Source organism: Sorex fumeus, unplaced genomic scaffold (genome assembly GCF_029834395.1).
Source record: "Sorex fumeus unplaced genomic scaffold, SorFum_2.1 ptg000063l, whole genome shotgun sequence".
Classification (NCBI taxonomy): Eukaryota; Metazoa; Chordata; class Mammalia; order Eulipotyphla; family Soricidae; genus Sorex; species Sorex fumeus.
Window position 1 is genome coordinate 54654486 of NW_026606120.1, and position 27333 is coordinate 54681818.

Below are 27333 nucleotides of genomic sequence, written 5' to 3' on the forward strand. Positions count from 1 at the left end.
CTTCTTGGGGAACAGGTTCTTTTCCCCATAATAACATGTGGGCACATGTACGTGCACAAAGCCTGCTGGTCCTGGCTAAGATGGGAAAATATGATCTGGGCCCCTAGATCTGTGTCCACCTGCTTTTACCGGGAGTACATTCAAGGAGGGCCGTGTCTCCCTCTCCAGGCTGATTCCGCAAAGGCTAACTCTTTATTTGAGCCCCCTGAAATGCTGGGTCCCTGCAGGTCTGTATCCGTTGCCCTCCTACACCAAGGTCTGACTCCCACTTCAGAGCCTTGGAGGTTACAGACCCTCGTAACCACTCATTCAAACTTCCAGTAGTCCGGGGGGAGACCTCCAATTAAATAAGACACTTAATTCAGTCATGCACAGGGGGCCCCAATCTCTCCATAGCATTGGGGGGTCCTCCTGAGTGCCAAGTGATGCTGTCCTTTAGACAGGAAGTGCATCTTTGGTGGAAGAGACACAATCCAGGAAGCTGGGGAAGGAAAGTAGTCCCGGGGGCCAGGATCCCTTGAGTCCCACACCTGGTTATGCTCCCCCTTAGACCCCTCCCAGCTGTCCTGCTTTGGGGACATCCCAGAAACCACAGCTTCTCCAGAGGTCACTTGCTTCAAGGACAATCTTCCAGGCTGGCTCGACTGCTGGGATTCTGCCCCTGGGCCTGGGGACGCAGTTTACGCAGCCGTAGGGTGCCTTCAGAACAGGGCGCGGCCCGAGTTGGCATGCCAGCAGCCCATCCAGGGCAGCTCCGAGGCCCAGCGGCCCGAGGCTGTCACCTGCAGCTGGGCCTGGTCCAGGCGCCAGTAGTAGTCATCTCGAAAGAAGATGATGGAGCCGTTGGGTCTCGGCAGGGCACCGCTGACCTCCTCTGGGATGCCGCCCCAGTCCTGCAGGCCTCGGGGATAGTAGGGCTCCACCTGAAGCCCCCCTGGGGCCAGTACATAGTAGCGGGCACCTTTGAAGAGTACGAGGCGGCTCAGCGGAGGGAAGAAGAGGGCGGCGTCAGGGTGGCGGGGCAGGCCCCCTGCCCGGCACAGTTGCGGGGAGCCCCACACTGACTTGGGGCCCCGGAACCTCCAGCAGCGACTGCCTGCGGGACATTGGGAAAACCAGGGTGAGCCAGGTACTCTTACTTTTACACCCTTCACCCTCCATCTCTGCCACTCTCCTGTTGGGAGCCCGAGTGATCAGTACTGGTGATAACCCAGATGGAGCACACGAGTAATTAGTCACGGCCAGTAGGGGGTGCTGCTCTGGACTAGGCAGCCAAAAGGTGCCCACAGAGGGCGAGAGCACTGGGGATCCAGACACCAATAGGCCCTTACTAGCATTAAGCCAGGAGTAGGCTCTCGATCTTTCTTCTCTTTTTCTTCTAATTTTTTGGGGGGTGGGAGTAGGGGCACACCTAGCAGTGCTCAGATCATACTCCTGGCTCTGTACTCAGGGATCACATCTGGCAGTGCTCAGGGGACCATACAGGGTGCTGGAGGTTGATCCCAGGCAAGGCAAACACCCTTCCTTGCTGTACTATCTCTCTGGTCCCTCTCAATATATATATGTATATATATAAATATGTGTGTATATATATATATTGCTTTTTGGGTCACACCTGGCGATGCACAGGGGTTACTCCTGGCTCTGCACTCAGGAGTTACTCCTGGCGGTGCTCAGGGGACCATATGGGATGCTGGGAATCGAACCCGGGTCGGCCGCATGCAAGGCAAATGCCCTACCCGCTGTACTATCTCTCCAGGCTGGAGCAATAGCACAGTGGCAGGGCATTTGCCTTGCGCACAGCCAGCCTGGCTGAGCCGGGTTCAATTCCTCGGCCCCTCTCAGAGAGCCCAGCAAGCAAGCTACCCGTGACATATTCAATATGCCAAACACAGTAACAACAAGTCTCACGATGGAGATGTTACTGGGCCTGCTAGAGCAAATTGATGAACAACAGGAGGACAGTGACAGGTTTATGGGGCACTCCCACTTTGCTGAGAGCTTACTCCTGGCTCTGTGCTCAGGGATCACTCCTGGTGGTGCTCAAGAAAACATATGGGGAGCTGGGGATCAAACCTGAGTCAGATACGTGCAAGGCAAACACCCGACCCTCTGCACTATTGCTCTGGCCCTATAATGGGTACTATTCACTGAAGTCAAATACCACAGGCTGGAGAAATAGCACAAAAGTTAAGATACTTGCTTAGCCTATGACTGTCACGCAACCCTGGTTTGAATCCTGGTACCAGGCATGGTTTCCCAGTCACCCCCAGGAATGATCCAGAGCACAGAGCCAAGTGCGCTACGCCCCCACCAAAAATTAAGTCACCTACTGCATGCTTCTCAGATCACGGATCTTCCCAAGCAAACCAGAGGGACAGTTCCCCACTCATGACATTCTAGCTGCGAAAGCAGAGACATACCCAGTCTGACCAGGCAGGAGCCTGTGAAAGGACCATTTGCTACTGAGTGGTAGAGTCCAGCACTGACTGGGCCTCCACTCCCGGTGTCCTACCCCCTCTTTGGGGACATGTCTCCATTTCTCTGCCCCAGGGATGTTACCTTTGAAGAAGTAGAAGTCTCCGTCCTCCAGAGACACTGCAGCAGCCTCGATGTTGGGGGGCAGCCCAGCCCACCTCTCCTGGATTGGCCGGGGCTCCGAGACATTGCCATCAGCCGCCACCTCCCAGAAGTGGCTCCCTTTGAAGATGTACAGCCGTGCTTGCCCATCTGTCCAGAGACAAGAGTCAGCCTCCTCACCTTCCTAGATACTCCACTTCTCAAACTGGCAAGGACAGATTATCTGGAGCGGGCAGAAGGGACGTGTGCCAGAGGCAGCATCTGGCTTACTGTGGGCTTGTTACCCCTCGGAGGATGGCTTGGCATTCCCCCCACCGCATCCCCTCCCCCACAAAAACACAGAGCCCTGATTTTCTAATTCATCCCCACCCCCACCCCTGATCTCCACCACTGTACCATCCACCTTGTCCTCCAGCTCTGGGCACCAAAGGCCTGGGTCTGTGGGGGAGAAGAGAAGAAAGCCAGGCATGGGTGGTGCCAACTTACCTACAGTGATGGCATCAAAAGGCAAGTAGCAATATTTTGGTCCACGAGTTTCGGGGCGGCTGTCTCGAGGAGTGTGGGTATCCCAGGTCTCGAAGTCAGTGAACAGCTTTCCTGGGAGCTGGATGGCCATAGAGCCCCCCTGGGGCTTCCCTTCAGGGGCAGAAGAGAGAGCAAGAATGCGCCCTGGTTAGGAGAGGGTGTTTTTGGTTTGGGGGGGCACACCCAGTGATGCTCAGAGCTTACTCCTGGCTCTGCACTCAGGGATCAACTCCTGGCCCGCTTGGGGGACCACGTGGAGTGCCAGGGATCAAACCCAGGTCAGCAGCATGCAAGACAAACACCCTACCCGCTGTACTATTCCTCTGGTCCCTGAACCAGGGACTTGAACCCAGGGCACTGGCATCCACCATGCCCCCCCTCCCCCATGCAATCTGAAGGAGATAGTGGATTTGGGGAGGGCCTAGGGTCTAGTCAAGTCCCTGGACAACAGCCCTGGCTGTTTTATTCTGGGGGAGATCACACTTGGGGACTGTCTGGGTTTGGGGAAAGTGAAGATCATTGTCTGAAGCGGAGGAGAAGAGTGATCAGAGCCAGGCGGGGAGAGGGAGCAAAAAGATCTGGGGGCCTCAAGATCTGGGGAAAGACATGGGCTAGAAGAGGGGTTTAGGGGCTGAGGCAGGTTTGAGAGATGAAACGTCTCCCGGCTGGGGCAGGAGTCTGGAATTAGAACGCCAAGGAGGGCGGAGCGCTTGTCTCACGGGGATCCATAGAAGCTAGAATGATGAGGAGTGGAGGAGGGATACGCCAGAACAGGTAGGGCGTTTGCCTTGCATGCGGCTGACCCGGGTTCAATCCCCGGCATCCCACATGGTCCCGCCAGCAACGCCAGGAGTAATTCCTGAGCGTGACCCAACAAGTGAAAAAGAAGAAAGAGGAAGCCCGCGGTGTTTCACTCCGGACCATCTGAGATTTGCGGGTAGGGAAGGCTCAGCGACCTGGACACCTGTGGGTCAGGTCCCTGCTCCTGGGGCAGCCAGGGGCTGGGGGCGGGGGAGGGGGGTGGTGCTCACCATACAGGCTCTGCACGGCCAGCACGTCGTCCCAGCTGAGCAGCGCGTCGCGGCCCAGCTTCTTGTAGTAGGGTGCCATGAGCGCGCGCGGCGCGGGCGAGTGCGCCAGGCCGAGAGTGTGGCCGATCTCGTGCGCCAGCACCACGAACAGGTTGCGCCCGCGCCGGCGGCCCAGGCTCCAGCGCTCGGCGCCGTCGAAGTGCGCTTCGCCCCGGCGGGGCAGGAAGGCGTGCGCCAGGGCGCCCCCTGCAGGCAGCGCAGAGCGTCAGGTGAGGCCCCGGCCCGCCGCGCACCCCCACCAGCCGCCCCCAACCCGGGCCAGAAAGGTGTGTGTGTGCCTGTGTGTCTCCCGCCAGTAGCTCGAGCGTGGAGCTGTGCATAGATGAGGCATGCACGGGCTCAAGCCGCCTGGGACACGACCCTGAGGAACCGGTTTACTAGCTATTGGGAGATTCTGGGCCTGTGCATTAGTAACCTCTAGAGCTGGCAACGGGGTAAGAAGGAGGTGCTTCCTTCCAGGTGCTTCTGAGGATTAAAAAGTGTGTATTTGGGGGGCTGGAGTGGTAGCACAATGGGTAGGGCGTTTGCCCTGCACGTGGCCAACCCGGGTTCAATTCCCAGCACCCCATATGGTCCCCTGAGCATCGCCAGGAGTAATTCCTGAGTGCAGAGCCAGAACCAGGAGTAATCCTTGAGCATTGCCGGGTGTGACCCAAAAAGAAAAAAAAAGTGTATTTGGGACCGGACATAGTAGACGAGTAAGAGTAAGTAAGGCGCTTGCCTTGCACACAGCCTACCAACCATGGTCCCATCTCCCTTGCTCTGCATATGGTCCCCCCAATCCCGCTGGGAGTGATCCCTGAGCACAGAACCAGGAGTAAGTCCTGAGCACTGTCCTGTGTGCCCTCCCCCAAAAAACCCAGACAAAAACCATGTATATATGTGTGTGTGTATACATATATAAATATACATACATTTATATATTATCCACACATTGTCCTGTGTGTAGCAAAAAAAAAAGACAAAAGTGCAGATATGCATATGACTTGTCTTAGCTATCTATATGATCTGACTCACACATTAATATTACATATGCCACACAGGGATGGTGTTTTCAAAAAACCAGGAGAAATAAGAGAGATAGACAGTATAAGGGTTAAGGTGCTGGCCTTTCATGCTGCTAATCTGAGTGGATTCCCAGCACTACTTGGTGTCCTGGGCACTTCTGGGTATGGCCCAAATTTAAAAAAATAAACAAAGGGCCGGGGTGATAGTACAGTGGATAGGGCATTTGCATGGGAGTTTGAACATGGCTGACCTGGGTTCAATCTTTGGCCTCCCACCTAGTCTCTCAATCACCGCCAGGAATGATTCCTGAGTGCAGAGCCAGGAGTGAACCCTGAGCACTGCCAGGTGTGACCCAAAAAGCCAAAACTAAAATTAAATAACGATCTAGGCGCAGCACAGTGGATGCCCCCGAGGAACCTTCTAGAATGTGGGTCATTAAATAAAGATCTAGGCGCAGCACAGTGGATGCCCCTGAGGAACCTTCTAGAATGTGGGTCATCTTCTGTTTCTAGCTGCAGATTCTGGGTGTGTTCCTGTGCAAGTACAGTGAGGGAGAAAGCATACCGTTGCGTTTCTCGCCTTCCCCTGCATGGCCCCTGCTCTGGTCAGTCCCTCCCTGGGATAGGCATGAACAGAGTGGGTGATCGCATGCGGGGCTCCTGGGCTCTCAAGAGTACCCCACTGTCAGTAAGAAGAGGACCAGATGGACCCGGTGATGGGTGTCACTCATCCCAGTTCACTCCTGGCGGGGTAAGGGCGAGCAGACTGCACAGTGAGAATGCTGCCCGCACGCTTGCTGAGGGTCCTTCCCTCCCGGTCTCCCTGGATCCCAGCCTCGGAGCTGCCATGACAGAGGAGCCTCACGGGGCCGGGCACTGGGCCTGTTAGGAGGAGCACATGCCTGTTTTGAATCTGCCCTACATGTTTTCTCTTAGTCACACCCAGTGGTGCTCAGGGCTTACTCCTGGCTCTGCACTCAGGGATCACATCGGGTAGGAATCAGGGGACCATATGGCGTGCCAGGGATCAAATTTGGGTCAGTCATGTGTTAGGCAAGTGCCCTACCCATTGTACTTTCTCTCCAGCCCCCCCCTCCCCACCTTGAGCTGTTTTGAGCATCTTTAGCTCTGACAATAACCCTGGGATACAGCCAGAGGGAGGAGACCTAAACTCAAAAAAGCCAAGGCTCCGGTCCCAAATCAGAGAGCTGCCTGGGGGAGCCTGACATGCTGACTCACAGCCCAGCACTGTCTTCACTCCCAAGATCCTTCTGGAGTAGACAGACATGGGGCATGTGAGATCCTGGATAATGGAAGGGATGGACAAGCCCCTGTGTGTATTCCAAGTGTGCCCAGGAAAAGCCTCAATTTCTCCCAGTCTTCCCTGGTCCTGGCTGCAGGGGCTGGAGTAGTATGGTGTGGCATGATGGAGAGTGGGAGAGGCAGGGAAGGGAGGGTGTGAGCAGCCAGGCCCCACAGGGCTCCTGACCTATCCAAGCTCCTCTCCTGGGGGCAGAGGGGCACAGAAAGCCTCAGGGCAGGGCAGGGAAAGGAGAGCGGCTCTGATGGGAAAGTGGCAGGTTGGGGCCCACGGCTCCATCTGGGGCTATGGGGACGTGAGGTATTTTGAGGCCGGATTGTTCTTACCTGTGACTGTGGAGTGGAGTGGGCCTTGCTTGGTCTATGAGCTGGAGATCGAGAGGGACACAGATCTGTCTAGAGTCAGGGGTGTAGGAGTGGCGGGCCTCAGCAAGGGTTGGCACAGTGCCTCCATGCAGAACCTCATCTGACTGTTCCTTTCCCCCATGGCAGAGCAGGACTGGGGCCATGCTACTCACTCTCCAGATGAGGGGACTGAGGGTTCTGTGCAGAGGCATGCCCCGTGGCCAAGGCAGCGTGGACAGACAGTGTCAGCCCCCCAACCACCACTCTGAGTAGGGTCCCCTCCTGCCCCAGGACCGAGACCCCAGGCCATCACCTGGGCCATCAAAGGCATTGCTCAATCCATCGTTGTGGTCCCCTTGGAAAAAGGTGAGACGAATGTCGGCCGGGCCTGTGACTGGGGCCTCCCAGAACTCCAGCGCCGAGACGTTGCTCCACAGCTGGAAGGCGGTGCGCACGGCGCCCCGGACGGCCTGCTCGGGCAGGTGCTGCGGCCAGTTGACCAGGCGGTAGGACAGGTGCTGCTTGTACCACTTGCTGCCTGTCACCCAGAGAGGCTGTGTGGGTGAGGGTGGTGCTGGGGACCCTGATTTCCCCCAGGATGCGGAGATATGCTCTCCTCCAGGGAGCCCCTGATCTCATAGCCCTGGTCCAGTGAATCACCCCTTTGGCCGGAGAGGTGATGCTCTCAAACTGGCACGTTGACCTCTGCCTTAGAACCCCCCAGGCTTTGGTGCACTGGCCCAGGAAGGGCCTGGTGTATTGGGACAGAATCAGCCTCTGCCCAGGAAAAGCACCCCCCGCCCCCTCCCCCTAATCTGAAGGACCCTCTGGCCAGAATCTCATACTCCCCACAGGCTGGGCTTGAAACCTGCCCCGAGCCTCCTGCTGGCTGCAAGTCCAGCCCTGGGAAGGGGTGTAAGGGGAAGGGGGAGGAGAGGGGTGCAGCTCTGTAACCTGCTTGCTCTTCCCCGCCTCCTCCACACCTTCCACCTCCTTCTGCCCCTTCTGAAGCTTCATCCTGTGGCTGCCAAGTGGCCATAAGACCCATTTATTTGAGGTCTTTCCCTGACCCCGGGCCCTCCCCCTCACTTCCTCAGGGACTCTGGCCAGCTCTGAGGTGAAAACAAATGAGAACAAAGGGTGTGTTCCCTGCTGGCTCAGGGACATTTTTCCATCTCTGCTTAGCTTCGATTCTCTCCCTCTGGCCCACACCATAGTAGCCCCCTCTAGAATGCTACACCCCCAGCCACTGAGTCCGGGCCCATCTACCCCTCCACATGCCCTGGGACCGGGGTGCTTGGCCTGCCCAGAAACCCGTTTTCCTGTGTGGGCTGGCTCTGTGTCTTGCAAGCTCAGGGACTGAGCCTGTGAATCGCAGAGAAGAGCAGAACGCCGCCCCCCCCCCGCCCCCCCCGCCCCCCCCCCCCCCCCCGCCCCAAGAGGCCCAAGAATCTGTTTGTTTGTTTTTTTCCCTTTTTGAGTCACACCCAGCAATGCACAGTGCACAGGGGTTACTCCTGATTCTGCACTCAGGAATTGTCCCTGGCCATGCTCAGGGGACCATATGGGATGCTGGGAATCAAACCCGGGTCAACCGCGTGCAAGGCAGACGCCCTACCCGCTGTGCTATTGCTCCAGTCCCGAATCTGGTTGTCTTTTGGGCTTTAGGCAGAGGGAGGGGGTGGTAGGGGTAGGAAGCCAGGGATGCTCCAGCCTGAGGAAGGCCACCATTGAGAGGCAGGAGGGAGGCTGTGCAGGGTCGCCTCTTCTGCTTCTCTGCTGTTTAGGGGAGATTGAGACTCGGGTCCAATCCTGCCCAGACCCTAGGCAGAGCAGGCGCATGTGCTGAGGCCCCAGGCCTGTCTCTTGGCCCCAGCATGGTCCATGCTGGTCAGAACCGTGGCAGGACTTGAATTCCTCCAGATGGAAGAAGGCTTTGGGCGCCCTTTTCCTTCCAGCCGCCGGGCCACAGGGGAGGGGTGTCCCTGCCCCCACTGAGCCAAGTTCCATCTAGGCAGCTCCTAGGCCCTGTTTGGCCTGGCAGCCACCCAACCCCGCCAGTGGCCAGCCCTCGGGGAAGGCAGAGGGAGGTTCTGAGAAAGTGTGATCCAGGGAAGGCAGAGGGAAGGCCTGGGATCCGGAGACAACCCCCTACCCAGGTTCCCTGTGTGCCAACACTTCTCAGGGCCTTCGTGCTCGCTGGCCAGTGGGCTTCTTCACATCCTGAAGGGTACCCAGGCTCCCAGACTCTCATCCCAACCTCAAGCTTTTAGAAAAGTAGGGACTGTTTTGTCTGCTAGTCCGCTGCTGGAAAGGAGGAGGGTGACCAAACCCCCCCCCTTTTTTTTTCCTAAGGCATCTTTCCCAAAGTCCCTCCCACCCCTCCAGAGGGCACTAGAAGGATTGGGGGTAAGGGTATTCGGGAGTGTTTCCTGTTTGTTTAAAGAGGGACCGGTCAGCTAGAGAGAGAGTACAGCAAGGAGGGCATTTGCCTTGCATGCTGCTCACCCAAAATCTATCCCCAGCATCCCATATGGTCACCCAACCCACTAGGATTGATCCCTGAGCACAGAGCCAGGAGTAAACCCTGAACACAGCTATGTATGGCCCCACAAACAAGAAAAACAAATGAAAAGGGCCCAGGAGAGAGAACAGTGATTCTAGTCCCTGCATATGTGCCCCGAGCATTGCAGGGCATAGCCCTGGGTGGCTCATTGTCCCCAACACCACAGGACCCAAACAGCGTTACACCCTAGAGCTCTTGTACTAAATCACTGGCCTGGTTGGCCAAGAATCACTGATGGGGTCCCCAGACCTCCTGAACACCACTTGGAAGGCCTCCTACCCCTCACCAAAGAATGGAAATTTCAGGACTGAAACAATAGTACAGTGGGGAGGGCGTTTGCCTTGCACACTGCTAACCAGGGTTCGAGCCCCAGCATCCCATGTGGTCCCCTGAGCACCACCAGGAGTAATTCCTGAGTGCAGAACTAGGAGTGACCCCTGAGAATTGCTGGGGGTGACTGAAAAAGCCAAACCACCCGCCCCCCCCCCCAAAAAAAGAATGTAGATTTCTGGAGCTGGGGATTGTTAGACTTGGTGGTTGAGCACTTGCCTTGCATGTGCAAGGCCCTGGGTTTGATCCCGGACATGAGTAGAGGGAATGGGGAGAAATGAAAAATAAAAATTTTCAGGGGGGTACTCGGTGATTTTTTTTTTTCTGAAGAGGGGACAATAAATCAGATAAATTTAGGAACCTCTGCTTTAGGTGATTAGCGATGGTGATAATGCCAAGAATCAAAGTCCTCTGTGAAATGTGTGTGTGTGTGTGTGTGTGTGTGTGTGTGTGTGTGTGTGAGAGAGAGAGAGAGAGAGAGAGAGAGAGAGTATTCCTGCACATGCATTTGCAAGGAGGAGAGGGAAGACAAATATCAACAAGAATCGAGAGAAAAGGTGCTGAAGCAACAGTATATCGGGCAGGGCACTTGCTTTGCACGCAGCCTGGCACCCTATAAGATGCCCCAGGCCATGCCAGGAGTGATAGCTGAGTGCAGAGGCAAGAGCAAGCCCTGAGAGCAGCTGGGTGTGGCCAAAAAGCAAAACAAAGAATAAAGAATTGAGAGAAAATAGCAGTTTCCTCTGGAGTGGGGCTGTCGGTGTGCTGCCTGCCAGGAAGGAAGCGCCCAGCCAGCTTGAGTCCTTCACTGTTTTATTCCACAGGGTGTCCCCGGGGCAGTCTGGCTCCAGCCCAAACTCCTGGCTGGGTGACAGGACACGGTGCCTTCTTCAACACCCCAACAACAGCACCTGGACACAACAGCTCTCTCTCTCTCTCTCTCTCTCTCTCTCTCTCTCTCTCTCTCTCTCTCTCTCTTTCTCTCTCTGATTCAGAAAGGAATAAGGAAGAGGAGATGGGGCAGGGAGCCCTGGAGCCCCACCTCTCAACAGGCAGGGACACTCTGTGGTTAGAATCCCAGAACTCTACTTAGAACTTACATAACAGAGCATGGCATTTCTCCAAGCCCCAGTCTCCTTTGCAAAGTGGGGTTGAAATGAAATAACAAATAAAAATGTAAGTTAAGCTGCCTGGCATGTAGTAGATGCTCATTAAACATCTATTCCTGGGGCCAGAGTGATAATACAGTGGGTAGGGAGCTGGCCTTGCGCATAGTTGACCTGAATTTGATCCTCAGCACCACACGTGGTCTCCTGAGCAAGGCCATGAGTGCTATCTGAGCACAGAGCTGGAAGTAAGCCCTGAGCACTGTTGAGTGTGACCCCAAAACCAAAATAAATAAATAAACAAACATCTATTCCTGGGCCATGGGATGGCTCAGTAGCAAAAGTGCCTGCCTGGAAAGGGGGATGCCCTGAGTTTGAGCCCCAGTGTCACCCGTATGCATGGCCCCACTCACTCTGCTCTCCGGGATACATCACACACACACACACACCACACACACACACACACGCGCGCGCGCGCGCGCGCGCGACAGTGCCATCTCTGGCACACAGGTGAGCATTGTAGCCAAAACAGGTATGGGCACTGTGGTCAGGAATGCCAGGCTGCAAGCTAGCCTCCACAGGGAAGAGCAGGGAGGAGAGGTTATTCCCCTCTCTAGCCCTGACACACACCCACCAGTGCTCCCCGCTAGCTGAGCCGGGGACTGGACACCTGCTCTGCAGGCACAGAGGGAAGCTCCCTGGTTTCAGGAGGTTACAGAATGCCCAGTAAAACATTCATTTTTAGACAAGCAGCCAATCTTTCTTTTAGTATACCTAGGAGAAAGTAAAAGGCCCTCCCGTTGATTGTTGATTTTCTCGAGCGGGCCCAGTAACGTCTCCATTGGAGACTTTGTTGTTACTGTGTTTGGCATATCGAATACTCTCGGTAGCTTGCCGGGCTCTCCGAGAGGGGCGGAGGAATCGAACTCGGGTCAGCCATGTTGGCCACTTGTAAGGCGAACGCCCTACCGCTGTGCTATCGCTCCAGCCCTAGGAGAAAGTAAAGCAAGTTTTTAGTGATCATTTGAAATTCAAATTTAAGTGCTGCTATTTCACCAAGTCACCTTGTCCCGGGACCTGGCCTCTTGGACAAAGCATCACTCACGAAGTGGGGGGAGAGAGGGGTACGCACTGGCTGGGACCCCACACCACTGGGGAGCATCTACTCAAATTCTGCGGAGTTTCACACTCCCTCACTTATCTCACTTCACTCTGAAGAGGGGACCTAACCACCCTCCAGTTTGATGGTCCTGGGCAAGTGGGTTCAGTGCCTCAGTTTGCCCATCTTCAAAATGAGGCTAATGGGCAGGAGAGATAACACAATGAGAGTAAACAAGGCTGACCATGGGCATAAATAAGAAAAGTGCATTTAGAACTGGGCTGGTGCTCAGGGCCTCCTTCTAGCTCTGGGCTTAAGGGTCACTCCTAGCAGTGCTTAGGGGAGCATGCATTATCTGGGATCAAATGAGGGTCAGCCACATGCAAGGCAAGCACCTTAAGCCTTGTACTATCTCTCCACTGCAGCCCCCCCCCCCCCCAAATGTTTACTGTTATTGTGACATGTGTTTCCTAGGGCACAGGAAGTGATACCGCCCCGCCAAGTCCATGGCTCCTCTGTAGGGACCTTCTTCAGGAAAGGAAGTGAAGCTGCTAGGGTTCGTGTGAGCAAGAGGGAAATGCTCCGTCTAACCTGGTCACACAATGGAACGGCCTCAGCTGGAGAGCAGGGCCATCCTGAGTGATGCGGAGCTGTCTCCTTCCCCAAGGGGATGCTCCAAACAGGAAAGTCGCCAAGGGACTCCCTCAGCTCCTCACTTGGGGCCTGAGGACATGACACAGTGCCCCAAGACAACCTGCAAGGACCCACATAACAGAAAAGAAGACAGAGCAAAGTGACTTCCAGAAGTTGCAAGATTCCCAGCCCGTGACAGCAGAAAGGGACCATCTGTTCCATCAGGTACACGGCAGGACCCCGCATACAGTGACAGCATGCATGGGCAGCTTTCCGAGTCCGGCTCCCTGCTTTTCCAGCAGCAGTCAGTGCAGGGAACCGCAGTGCGGTTGTGTTGACACAGTAAATTGTTTTGGCAAGCATCAGCCTCTAACAGCTGAGGGTCCCCGCCCACAATTTCCTTATGGATCAGCTAAGAAATAAAAACAAACTCTGAGCCTCCAGTCCCGTAACGGATGTGGTTGGTAAAAGCAGTAAATGCTGATGAAAGAGGCAAGGGCTCAAAGTGCTCACAATCAATTAATTATGGATGAAAGCCAGACTGAATAAAAACCTTGATTACTGAGCGGCTGGAGAGAGAGTCGAGCGGATAAGGGATGTTTGTCTTGCATGCAGCCAACCTGGGTTCAATCTCTCACATCGCATATGGTTCCCTGAGCAGAGCCAAGAGTAACTCTGAGCATCATCTGGTATATCCCCCGCTTCTCCCCACCCCCCAAAAGAAATCTTGGTCATTGTAAATTTTGAGGAGAGGTTGTGTGTGGTGCTAAGGATGGAACCAGGGCCTTACACAAAGACTGTCCTCTTATCACTGAGCCCCATCCCTGATCCCTAAGAGTGTGAAAACTGGTTAGAGGGGGCCAGAGCAGTAGCACAGCAGATAGTGGACTTGCCTTGCATACATCGACCCTGGTTCAAATCCCCAGCACCACATATAGTCTCCCCCACCCCCCCACCACCAGAAGTGATCCTTGAGCACAGAGACAAGAGTAAGCCCTTAGGGCCAGAGTGATAGTACAATAGGTAGGGCAGTTGCTTACACATGGCCAACCTGGGGTCAATCCTCAGCATCCCATATGGTGAGCCCCACCAGGAGTGATTTCTGAATGCAGAGCCAGGAGTAAGCCCTGAGCAACATCTGGTGTGCCCACCCCACAAAAAAAGAGTAAGCTCTGAACTCTGCTAAGTGTGGCCCCCCAAACCAAAAAATAATTAATATTTTTAAATGTTCTATGATGAAATTTTCAGAAGCAAATCCACAGAGACAGAAAATAGATTAGTGGTTGTCAGAGGCTGGGGGCAGGAAGGTCTAGAGAGTGACCACCTAAGGGGAATGTGGTTTCTTTCTGATATAATGATAATATTCTGAAATTAGACTGTGGTCATTATTGCACAATTGTGTAAATAGATAGAGAACCACTGAACTGTACACTCCCAATGAGCCAATGGTACTGTGTGTGAATTATAGTTTAAAAAGCAGCTAAAAATGTGCTTTGGAAAAAAAACTGATGGTTGAATCAATCACAGCTTTGTTCAATAATTCTTACGAAAAGGAATCAATTCTGATGAAAACAGTTACAGTTAACTATAAAGGGAACCCGAGGGCACAGTTTAACTGCCCTGCATCAAAAACTGAGGAAGGAATTTACTGTGCTGGAGGGGGGTTGCCCTGGGAAATTCTTGTGCAGTGAGTCATCTATGTAGGCATAATTCTGATTTAAAGGTCTGTGCTCCAAAAACATTCATTTGAAAAGATATATGCATGCCTGTGTTCACTGCAGCACTAAGTACAATAGCCAGGAGATGGAATCAACCCAAATATCCAACCATAGATGAATGAATGAAGAAATTGTGGCATAGAGACATAATAAATAGGATGCAGCCATAAGAAAAGATGAAATATCTTACAGTCTGAATGGATGGAACTAGAGGGCATTGTATTTAGTGAAATAACCAGAGGGAGAAGGGCAAGTACTAAGTGATCGTACTCATCTGTAGTATTCAGAGACAAAACAAGGGACTAGACAGTATTGAACAATGATCAAACTTTGAAGAGCTGAGATTCCCAAGCATTGGGGAGAGGAGGCAGGGAAGATGGGACAAGATTATTTAGAAAGGATAAATGGAGGGTGATGGGCACTTTGGTGGTGGTGAAGATGCAGTAATTTGTACATTAAAACCATGAAAATGAACACTATTGAAGCCACTGTTACCAAAACTACAATTAAAAAAAAAGTCCATGTTCATTACATGGAACTTAGGTCAAAGAGGCTTAGTGTCCACCTCCCTCCCCCGCCTGCCCTGGGCAAGAGCTTATTGATCATGGGGCCAGAGTGATAGTACAGCGGGTATTGTGTTTGCTTTGCATGCAGTCAACCTGGGTTTGGTCCCTGGCATTCCATATAGTTCCCCAAGCACCACTAGGAATAATTCCTGAGTGGTGAAATCCCTGAGCATCACCGAGTGTGATCCAAAAAGAAAAAAAAAAGCTTGATCATGTCTCTTTGTAGGACTGAGGAGAGTGTTCAAAAGGCTGGACCTCATGCTGGGCATGCAGAAGGTCCCACTTCCATCCCCAGCATCATGTGGTCTCCTGCTCACTGCAGGATATAGTCCTGGTGCCCCCCCAACACATTTGTTTCGTAGATGCCCCCCCCCCCAAAAAAAACATACGACACACACACGCAGTCCAGTCATAGACAGAGCTGGGTTTTTTTTTTCCCTTGTCATGGGGCTTTAGGATGTCAGAAAATTTCAGCCTAGCTGAATTTTTTAACTGTTGTGATGTGCTGCTGCTGAGCAAATATGCTCCGGGGTCCAGAAACAAACCCCAGAGCTGGCACATTCCAGGCCTACACTCTTCCACTTGAGCCACTACCGCCACCCCCAGACACACACACCCGACCCTCAGCCTCCCGGGGTTCTAGCAGCGCTTACCTTGCTTTGCAAAGCGTTTCTTCCGTCTCATTTTGGCCCGACGTCCAGCAAACAGGACGCTGACCCGCTCCGCCCAGGACCCCTGGCTATCAGCGTCTGCCACACCACAGCGGGGCAGTGTCATCTGGCGCAGAGTGGCAGGGTCCAGCACACCGCTGACGGGCAGCTGGTTCACCCACTGGAACTCCCTGTTAGGAGGAATCGAGACGACGGATCAGCAGAGGAGGAAGGGTGATGGGGTGAAGGCAGGGCGTGCAGGAGAGGAAAGGGAATAATGGGACAGAGCCTTTCAAGAGGAGGAAGGGGCCCCCAAGGACTGAATTCCAGTATCCCTGAGTCCTCTCTTACCTGACAGCGTTGCTGAATTGTGTGAAGGTGGGAGCATGAGAGGCGCGTGCGCGGAGATATCCGTATTTCTCCAGGAATACCTGGGGGAAAGGGGAGAGAATGTCAGCTTTGCCCATGGTTGGGCACCCTCTGTCCTCCTGGGGTCTCCAAGAGTCCATGGCACATACCACATCCCCGTCTCCCCTTTGTCTTATAGGGGAAAGTCCTGGGATCAAGACACAGGACCCTGCTACCCCTGAATCCTAGATGGTCCCAAGCAAGTCTCTCACTATTCCCAAACCTTTGCATCCTACTTTCTTAACTGATTACACAGTCCCTGCTCGAAAGATATCATGACTATGAACCCTGTTAGGGAGTTCCTTCACTCGGCCACAGAGCCAGGAAGAGTTCTGGGTGACCAGGGGAAAATTACTTCATCTCATCAATCTTTCTCTTTACCTGCATTATGAGATAAAGACTAACTAGGGGCTGGAGCAATAGTACAATGGGTAGGGCATTTACCTTGCACGCGGCCAACCCGGTTTAGTTCCCAGCATCCCATATTGTCCTTCTGAGCACTGCCAGGAGTAATTCCTGAGTGCAAAGCCAGGAGTAACCCCTGTGCATCGCCGGGTGTGACCCAAAAAGTTAAAAAAAAAAAAAGAGTAACTGAGCACCACCACCTGTGGCCCAAGGTCCTAACTGCCATCCTCCAAAAAGACAATTGTAGGACCAGAGAAGTAGTACAGTAAGGAGGCTGTTTGCCTTGCATGTAGCTGACCCAGGTTTGATCCTCAGCATCTATATGGTCCTCTGAGCACCGCCAGGAGTAATTCCTGAGTGCAGAGCCTGGCATGACCCCTGAGTATCACCGGGTGTGACCAGAAAGACAAACAACAACAAGAACTAAAAACCAAACTGTACAGAAATCCAGGAGGCTGAACACTTGCAAAGCTTTGCAAAATAGTATCTATTTTCTTTATTGCTTTATGTTTTGGGGCCACCCTGGACGATGACAGGGCTTATTCCTGGCTCTGCACTCAGGGATCACTCCTGGCAGTGCTCAGGGGACCATATGTGGTGCAGGAATCAACCTGGGTCACGGCCACACACCAAGCAAGTGCCCCACCCGCTGTACTCACTTAGATCCTGTTTACCTTCACCTCCAAAGTTTCTCCTGGAGGCAGCAGCTGTGATTGGGGTTGATTTGATAGCAAGGAAACACAGGGGTAAGAATTAGGTGGACATAAAACTATTTATGTGTTATTGTTTCTCTGCATGAATTTATTAGTACTTCAGTACCGTGGCTTTCATTTTTCCCTTCGCAATTTGTAGTTCATTTCGGGATGCAGCATGGATTAAAGAAATTCAAGTGGTTTAATCTGGAAGAATATTTCCTACTCAAAATATTGTGGTATTATGGAATAGCCACCGGGCTTGAAATCAAGAATCTGTTTCACAATCTTGGCTACTGGGTGGCCAGGGGTAAATTCATCTCATCAATCCTGTCTCTCTACCTATATCATGAGATTGAGAGTAACTCCAGCAAGATTTTCCCAAGGATTAATTCAAGCAATGCATGTGGAGCCCCTTGGTCAAATACATAGTTGCTGCTTAATCATGCCTCTAATTGATTTACCTTCCTGGGAAAATCAGAAACAGACTTTAGGACTGCAACCATCTATAGGCTGGGTTAGCCTGCACAAAGTTAAACTTTTGAGGGGCGGGGTGGCAGGTCTCCCAAGTAGTAACCAGGGCCCCTGGAGGATACTCCCCGTAATACTTGATCAACTTGAACTGGTCGGTTCAGTGCTAGGGCCCAGTGATGTGCTGTGCAGGCCCACGGGTGCTGGGGTCCCCAGAACCATACCTGCTGATACTGAGGGGTCTCCAGAGCTACACCTGGAACTTTTGGAGGGGGTGGGGGGGCAAATCAGTGCCAGAAACAGAACCTAGGGAATTGATATGCCAGGTATGCATCCCTGAGTGGTCTTCCTGCCCCCTATGACCTGATAGAAATTCTGAGCATTCAACCTCATTGGTATTGAGGGGCCTTTTCCTGTGTGTGTTTTTTTTAAATGTATTTTAAAAAAATCTGTGTGTATTAAATATAAAACAAGGAAGTCCTTAAGTCTGGACCTTGCTCATTATAATATTTGAGTGCTTTTATGGAAATAGAAAATGTCAAATTCTTAAAATTTCTTTTTCTCATTCTTTTGGTGTCTCTTGGCTGCTGTCTTGGACATAAGTTCAGGCTGCCCACTGGACATTCAGTTCTGACTTACCACCCACGGGTAAGGGTCAGGACTGGCCCATTGATGGATCCCTGAAAAAGGCCTTCTGTCCCCTCCCCATCCTGCCCTTCACCCACCTTGCCTGCCCAAGTACCAGGAAACAGGAGACACTGCTGTCCATTTCCCCTCCCCTCGGGTGGCGTCCCCTCCTGCCCTCTCTGGCCAAGGCTTCCTAGTTCCAGAACCAGAGCCTACTCCCTGATAAGGACTGGGTGGGTTTGTAGGAGAGGCCAGGTTGGCGACCTGTAACCCAGTCACTCCCGAGTCACGTGCGCTGCTTCAGAACGGCTTCAGAGGGGTATGAATCCCCGGGCCTCCTTTAGAGGGCCCTTTTTTCCATCGCAGTCAGGGGGACCATAGGTGGCAGGAAAGCCCAGCTATCTGGTGGGGTGAAGAAGGGCTGGGACAGGGCAGAGAGTGCAGAACAGACACAGGGCTGCCTTGCCCGACTGGCTATGGAGGAGAAAGGGTAGAGATGTCATCTGCCTGTCACGCCTCGGGGCCCCTGCAGAGATGAGAGCTAAGTTCCTGTCTTCTTGGGCAGAGCAAGAGCATGGCCGAGGACATTGTGGCCACAGGCCCCCAGGAGACTCCAAACTGGGCAGTGCAGTCCAGGCTTCCTCCTGGCTCCTCCATAGTGGCCATGGAGGAGTCATTTCCCTGCTAGGCTTCTGGCGCTGATTCTGTGTTTTCCTGGGGAACTTTCTGAACTCCACTGGGTCACCCCTGGTCTCCTTCATGGACAGGTACCCCAAAGATCCTGGTGTTTAGACCTCACAGTTCAAATACCAAGATTTCTCTCTTCCCTGGTCTTCACCCATGTCTTCTGGGGAGCCCCAGGCTGGGCTGAATGGAGTGCAGAAGCCGCAGGCTGTGCCCTTGGTGATTCACTCTAAGAGTTTGTGTCAACACACTTCCTTGGTAAGGGCAGGGACTGCTTTCCCAGAGTCGCCTCTGCAAAGTCTGTGTGTCTGTGTGCTTAGGTAAAAGAGAGCATTTCCTCTATGCTACGCTGAATCAGAACTGGAAGGGGGTGGGGAGGGCCTGGGAGGTTTTCTAATACGTCCTGACTTGCCCTAGGAAACCTAGAGCCCAGCCCATTTAGCTCCTAAAGGAAGGAGAGATTCTGGCCGATATTAAACAAGGCAAAACTAGCAACTGAGGTACAGCCAAACTAGGCCAGACCTGAGTCAGGAGCTCTGAGTCACTGGCCCGGGAGGATAAGAGAGTTGGATGAGTGACTAGACTTTTATTCCTGAGGTCACTACTGGGTGTCTTTAGGCAAATCTGAAGCCTCTGTGGGCTTCCTTTCCTCTAAAATCAGAGTGTCAGGTCAGACAAAAAGTACAGCAGGCAAGGTTCCTGCACTTGCATATGACTAACCCGGGTTTAATCGCCAGCACCACATATAGTCCCCCAAGCCCACCAGGAGTGATTCCTGAGCACAGAGGCAGGAGTTAGCCCTGAGCATGGCCAAATGTGGCCTCAAATCAAACAAAAATTAAAAAAGGTAAAGGTAAAGGCCCTCCCGTTGATCGTCGATTTGCTCGAGCGGGCCCAGTAACGTCTCCATTGGAGACTTTGTTGTTACTGTGTCTGGCATATCGAATACTCTCGGTAGCTTGCCGGGCTCTCCGAAACAAAAATTAAAACAAACAAAATCAGAGGGTAGGATTAGAGATAAGAAATATTTTAGTTCTACCCTTTTTTTCTTTTAATTGCAGGGGCTGGGCCTTTTCCAACAGTGCTCAGAGCTAACTCCTGCTTCTGTGCTCAGGAATCACTCTTTGTGGGGCTCAAGGGACTATATGTAAGGGCTGGAGCGATAACAAAGTGGGTAGGGCATTTGTCTTGCACACGCCAACCTGGGTTCGATTTGCAGCATCCCATATGGTCGCCGTAACACCACCAGGATTAATTCCTGAGCGCAGAGGCAGGAGTAACCCCTGTGCATCATCAGGTGTGACCCAAAAAGAAAAAAAAGGTGACTATACGTAGTGCCATATCCCAAACCCATGTCAGCGATGTGCAAGGCAAGTGCCCATCCTGCTGTACTATTACTCGGGCCCAAATGGTCATAGGGTTTTAAGGTATCTTGGCAGATGAGTGCAGGAACAGCCAAGCTCCCCATCTCATGCTTACAGGAACAGCCTCCACATCAAAGAGTTGCAGCAGCAAAATATGAAATCAAGAATTTTAAAACTGCGACATGGGGGGCTGGAGTGATAGCACAGCAGGTAGGACATTTGCCTTGCATGCAGCCAACCCAGGTTCGATTCCCCACATCCCATATGGTCACCTGAGCATTGCCAGGGCTAATTCCTGAGAGCAGAGCCAGGAGTAAACTCTGAGCATCGCCAGGTGTGACCCTCAAAAAAAAAGAAACTGCGACATAGCAAGCTGGTGCAGGAATCTGGTCCTCTAACCCTGATTTATTCCCTCTCACACTGTTTTATTCTGACCTCAGTCTATGCGATTGTGTGCAGCATGGAAAACATCTTCACTATTTGTTAGCCAACTCAAGATACACAGCTGATAGCTGGCTCTGCTTTGGCATGTGCAACAGATAAACATACTTTGGGGTAATCAGTCTGGATGATCCTAGCGCTGTTAAGGGGATCAGACCTATTTTGAGTTTCACAGCCCTATAGAGCTGGAGGGTTTCTCCAGTCTCCATGCTTCTGACTGTGCTTCGGGGACCCTTGGATGCTGAGGATGGAGACGGGGGTTCCTGCATGCAAAGTCTGAGCTCCAGCCCTTCGAGCCATCTCTCAGGCCTCATTTCCATCCAAAAGACAAGGAGAGTCTTGAGGGGGTATATAGGGTCTTGCTCAAGGGTGATGGTGAGCACAGAACTTCTCTTGAACTGACCCTCTGACCTGTCTCGGATGTCTTGTTCCACACCAAGCAGGTGGTCCACAGACTTTAAAAGCGAGGCAGCAGGGATCAAGCTGCATTCTCCACTGGGAAGAGAAATGACCCTCAACAAAGAAAAAGGCAAAAGTGGGGGTGTTCCCAGCTGGATTCCTTCTGTCTCCTAGGCAGGGCAATCTCGGGGCTGAGCTGAGGGCAGAGCGCAGGCGGTGACCCCAGCTTTCCGGACAGACTGAGAGACCAAAGCTGGATCCCCTAGAGACCCCCACAGGCAGCCAGAGTGATCTGCTCTTACTCTCTGGCTCTGGGGCTGTGGCACCAGCCCAGCTCTGGCTTTTAATCTGATCAGAGGCTTCGCCTTCACTCTATCTGACTCCCTTTCTTCCCTCTTCTTCACCTCACCCCCAGCGTCAGACTCAGAGTTTGGAGTGGCAGTGACTCAGTTGCCCTCTGCTGCATTCCCCACTCCTTCCTTCATTTTCCCAGCTTCAGGGAGTTGACAAGCTGGCCAGTCTTCATTCAGACCCTGTCCTGCATTTTCCCTGATGCCAATCATACTCTGCAGGTCACTCACAATCTGCAGTATTTTGAAGCTAGATTAGGACACTAAATAACACCCTCACCCACCCAGCCTCACCTGGCCAGGCTCTTGTCTCTGCTATACAACGTTTGCTGGATTTCTTAGGTTTCCCATGAGCTCCCCATCTGCTTTTTGACCATCCTGGGATTTCCTGGGACCCTTCTGAGTCTCTCTTATACTTCCACTCATCCAAGACATGAGTCACTGAGCCAAGCCCTTGGGAACGACTTCCACACCCCAGCTTCTGGATTTCTGACTCACCAAAAGGCCATTGAATGGCTTTGGGGTATGAGAAACATAGAGGAATATGAGGGCAGGACCTCCACACTCCATGGAAGCCCTGGAGAAACAATATCTCCGGCTCCCTGGGGTACTGGGCCCCCGGCTGGCCTGGCACATAAGGCCGACACTCAGGCCAGTCCTGGCCATCCAGCCTGGATGTTGTAAAAAGGGTCCTGACAAAGCTAAGATATAGTTCCCCTGAGACAGTGTGTGTTGCCCAAGAACAGGACAGGGCCTGGCTGGGAAGGGGAAGGGGCTGAACGATGATGTCATTCATTAACTCTGGCTCCTGCAAGTCAGCAGGGGAGGGGAGTCTTCCTCCTCCCCAGGATTGTGAGGGGCCTGTTTTTCCTAAGTGGGTAACGATGAAAGCTTTGTAAACAGTTACTCTCCTTGCAGGCAAAGGTCCCTCCACAAAGTATCTGCTTTATTCCTTTGTAAGCACCGTGGACATAGAGACCCAGGGACACACGGCGACATCTAGACAGACAGGGACACACAGGAGAGAAAATGTATACACACACACACACACACACACACACACACACACACACAGAGGCACAGGCAAGCAAACATAACAAAGAACGGGAGCACTAGAGAGAATCTTGGAAGTTATTTCAGAAATGTAACGCCCTCGTTTTTTTTACAGGGGAGGAACCGACTGAGTCCAGGCCTGAAGGATGTCACCTAAGATGGTCTGGCCTCTGGTTTTCCTGTGTCACATGCAGAGTGGGAAACACTGGCTGCTGCCTATCAGCCCAGGAGGACTGCTAAACTCTGCCTGGGGTCTCATTCCCTGCATGGCAGTCAGGAAAAAGTGCCATCCAAGTAAAGAGCTGGGGCAAGTGGTATCCCTTTGGAAGTTCCCTTCTGTGGATGGTTGGACTTTTCTAAATGACCACCATACACTGTCTTTCGTCCCTGTGTTCTTCTCACACCGTGACCTCACTACCCAAGTCCCAACTGTGGGGTCTAAGGACCCTCCCCTGGAACCAGTGTTACATTGATACCCCATCCACCATTGGGTTATCACAGATGCAATGCTGAGGTTATAAAAAAGGACACAAGTTCTTTCTCTAAGTCTGTTGGCTGGGGTCTCATTCCCTGCATGGCAGTCAGGAAAAAGTGCCGTCCAAGTAAAAAGCTGGGGCAAGGGGTGTCCCTTTGGAAGTTCCCTTCTGTGCATGGTTGTTAGACCCAGTCAACAGACAGGGAGACACCTCAAACTAAACTAGCCCATGAGGAAGGAAAGACCCCATGGATCAGCCCACTTGGTGAGGAACACAGGCCCTAGCTGCCAGCTCTCTGAGCAACAGCCTGTCAGCGGCTCCAGCCTTGACAGTGCAGGGCAGAAACTTGTGGCCTTGGCATGCTCTGTTCCAGTCTGACCCTCAGCCCAGAGATAATACAGAGGGTAAGGCGTTTGGGCCCAGAGTGATGGTATAATGGGTAAGGCATTTGACTTGCACGCAGCTAACCTGGGTTCAATCCTCGGTACCCCATATGGTCCTTTGTGCACCACCAGGAGTAGTTTCTGAGTGCAGAGTCAGGAGTAACTCCTGAGCATTGCTGGGGGGTGGCTCCCTCCTCATAAAAGAAAAGAAAAGAAAAGAAAGGTGTTTGCTATCTGAGATTGATCCTTGGCATTTAATGTGATCCTCTGAGCTCCGCCAGGAGTGCTCCCTGAGCACAGAGGCAGGAGGAAGCCACAGCACAGCTGGTGTAGCTCAAAACACAAACCACTACCCCCACAAAAAGAAAAAAAAAACAGTCTAACCTTTGATATTTGTGACCTTAATAAATGGTGTTCCATTGAGTTTTGGAGTCATTTGTAATGTCACCATGGGAACTACAACACCATCTCTTAGGAATTACAATCCAGGCTGTCTGTTGTCCAAGGCTGAAAATAGTTGCTTTACATATTTTGTACTCCAGTCTGCCCAACCAAAGCCCATGCAATTGGCTACTTACAAAAATATGCAGAGACCTACCAACACACACATATTTCCCCAGACTGCATATATATACATATATATTATACACATGTATGTACATGCATAGCATGTAGGGCCAGACACACCCCTTAGACAACTCCAGAGTTTTCAGTGCTTTTTTGTTTCTTTTGAACCATACCCAGCCGTGCACAGGGACTATTCCTGGCTTGTCGCTCAAGCGTAGCTCCTTGAGGACCACACATGGTGCAGGGAACTGAACCTGGACCTCTGGCTTGCAAAGCATGTGCTCAGCCAATTGAGCGATCCCTCCAGTCTCAGTTTTTCATAATTTTAAAGTGACTTTTCTTCCCAGGATTAAAAATCTCTTGGGGTCAGAATGATAGTACAGTGGGAAAGGCATTTGTCTTGTATGCTATTGACCCTGGTTCAACCCTCGGCACTCCTGTATGGTCCCCAGAGCCTGCCAGGAGTGAGCCCTGAATGTAGAGCCAGGAGTAAGCCTTGAGCACCGCTGAGGGTGGTCCCCTGCAAAAAATCTCTTGGGGCCAGAGGGAGATAGCACAGCAGGTAAGTCACTCGCCCTGCACGCAGCTGACTCCTGTCTTTATATGGTTCCCTTGCTGACTCAGGAGTAAGCGCTGAGCACTGCCAGGTTTGTCCCAGAAAAAAAATTAAATTAAATTAAAATATCCTTCCCCCAGTTATGTTAAATAGCTGGAAACAGATTCAATATGCTAGATATTACGTTTCCCAAGCACACCCCAAGTTGAAATTCTCTCCCTCTGAGGCCACCGCAGGCATGGGGACTGTCTGTTCTCCTGCCAAGGATTGCCTGGGACTCAGATGGGGGCGCTGGGGGGAGTGGGGTGGGACTCTTAACAAGACTTGGCTTGGTAGACATAAGCCTTCTCCTGGGGCTGAGAGGACTCTGCACTTGATGTTGTAAGACTCTAAATTCAGAGAAACAAAGAGATTCCCGATGTGCCAAAGCTGAGCACACAGAACCAGAGCAGGGTTTGGAAGGAGAAGGGGTTAAGGAGTTTGAGGGGTACCCATGATAGAAGCAGGGTCATTTCCCAAGGGCTTATAGCAGTGAGTGGTGGAATCTGGCGGAGAGTAGGAAGAGCGATTCCCTGAGGAATCTGGCGGAGAGTAGGAAGAGCGATTCCTCCTTGTCCTGCAGACTCCCCAATACAGCCCACCTCTTTGAGGATGAGGGGAGGAAGGATGTGAAGCTCTCAAGGAGCACTTTCAGAGAGAAGTGAGGCTCTTAGGTGTCCAGGATAGGACACCTGATTTAGGAGTTTAAAACTTACTTCCACCCCTTCCCTTTAAAATGGCGGAGACCCCAGCCCTGATATCTGGAGAGAGAACACAGACACTTCTTTGGGAAAGAAAGAAAAGTGGAGAGATAGCATAAGGATAAGCCGCTTGCTGGCACATGGCTGACCCTGGTTCGAGTCTCAGCACCACAGAAGGTCCCTTGAGAACTGCCAGGAGTGGTCCCTGAGTGAGGAGCCAGGAGTAAGCCCTGAGCATAGCCAGGATGGGGCTCAAAGACAAGAAAGAAGGAAGGAAGGAAGGAAGGAAGGAAGGAAGGAAGGAAGGAAGGAGGGAGGGAGGGAGGGAGGGAGGGAAGGAGGGAGGGAGGGAGGGAGGGAGGGAGGGAAGGAAGGAAGGAAGGAAGGGAGATGTGTTATTATTTGTAGATGTGGGGGTTCAAATTCAGAGGAGAGAAAACAAAGGGCTGGAGCACATACCTTCCATAGATCCACTGTAGTACATATTACCCTCTCCCCTAGTACCACTGGGTGTAGTCCTGGTGGGCCCTGCGCAATTCCCTCTGTAATTCATCATGCAGGGAGGACCCCCACTCCCAACCCCGGAAAAAACCCTAGGACCTTATGCATGCAAAGCATGCATACTCTTTCATTTACCTTTTTAAATTTTTTTAAAAATTTATTTATTGGTTTTTGGATCACAATTGGCAGTGCTCAAGGACTACTTCTGGCTCAGCACTCAGAGATCACTCCTGGTTAGAAGGACCATATGGGGTTCCAGGGATAGAACCCAGGTTGACCACATTGCCTGATGGCTCAGGTCTCTCCAATCACCTTTATTATAGATGCCCCAAGTTGGTCCCCACACTACCTCACCGAAATTTTCCCTTTGTGGAATCTATAGCAAGCAACCAAGTCTAAAGGAGGAAAGGAACCGCCTGACACCCTCAAGTCCTCCAAGTCCACCCCACTGCCCTGCCCACTTTTCTCACTGCAGCCGCGATGCGCCCTTAAGAATGCGGTTGAAGCTCGTCTTGAGAACATACTACCCTCACGCAATTTACAGGCGAGGAAAACCCGCTCTCAGAGGGAGTGCTGCCCTGCCAAGCAGTTCGGGAACGCCAGGGCGAGTCACCACGACCCTCGGCCCCAATGTCACCAATCTGGGGACCTTCCACTGCGTCTGACACTCGGGGAGGACTCGGAGCGTCCGATGAGTGAATTGCTCAGTCTCCCTAGCCTAGACGTTCAGAGCGAGTGACTGGCGCCACACTAGGGTGCAGATCTTCTGCCTACCATCCAGTTCTCGCCTGTCTGTCCTACCCTGTCCCTCTCTCCTGCCCCAGCCCGAGAAAGCCTGTGCCAAGTTGGCGTGCTCCTCGGCCCGCGTGCTCTTTGTGTGCAAGTTTGCAAGGTGCAGAGGACCAAGGTGAGTGACACTGGACGTCAGCGCTGCTGGAACAGCGTGTGTGGGAGGGTCTGACCTGGCCAAGTCCTGGGTCATCTGCAGCACGCGGACCCCTCTCCACCCGCACTCCCTCTGTACCTCTGCCTCGCGGCGCAGTTCCTGGCCAGGGCGCTCCGTGAGCTGGGCGTGCAGCGCGCTACAGCGCTGCAGCAGCAGCAGGAGCTGCAGCAGCAGGGCGCACCGCGAGCTGCCGATGCGCGGGACCATCTCGTCGGGGCCGGGGCGCTGGGAGGCCGGGAGTGGGGTGTTGCAGCGAGCCGGGAAGGCGCCGGCGCTGCGCCCAACGCACGGCGCACGTCCCCGGGGCCAGCGGGCCGGCGGCGCTTCCCGAGAGCCAGCAGAGGTGGCCCGAACCCGGCTGTAGCTGCCGCCGAGTGCGCCAAGCCGGGACCTAGAAGAAGGAGGAAAGGAGGGGGAGGGGCCGGGATCCCGGCGCGGCGGCCCCACCCACCGGCCCGGAGCAGTCCTGGAGCCTGCACCGCCCGCTGCATCGCCGAGCTGCGTTCCCAGTGCCCCGCCTGTCACCTCCAGTTGCTCGGATCTCTCGAGCGGGGGTTTTGGCTGGGGGATGACGGGGGTGGGGGGGGGGGGAAGTGAGGGATCCTCTCCAGAAGCTTGTGGCCACCCTAGGATTTTGCTGAGAAGGGAGTCTTGGCTTACCTGCGGGTCATTGTTTCAACCAGGTTGGCAGAGCACGGTCCTGGGGTGTTAGAGAAGTAGACCCGGGACCGGCG

At 53.0% G+C, this 27333-nt stretch overlaps 1 protein-coding gene across 1 annotated transcript; it reads right to left on the reverse strand.

Moving 5' to 3' along the window:
• Positions 1 to 611: 611 nt before the first annotated feature.
• On the reverse strand, positions 612 to 27270 carry MMP28 (matrix metallopeptidase 28). Its single transcript, XM_056126523.1, has 9 exons — positions 27260 to 27270; positions 26678 to 26990; positions 15888 to 15967; positions 15540 to 15727; positions 7182 to 7406; positions 4137 to 4382; positions 3067 to 3216; positions 2563 to 2730; positions 612 to 1096 (listed from the first exon to the last, which is right to left on the reverse strand). The coding sequence occupies exons 1-9, from the start codon at positions 27268 to 27270 to the stop codon at positions 702 to 704; spliced, it is 1776 nt and encodes a 591-aa protein (XP_055982498.1). The 3' UTR covers positions 612 to 701.
• Positions 27271 to 27333: the final 63 nt, after the last annotated feature.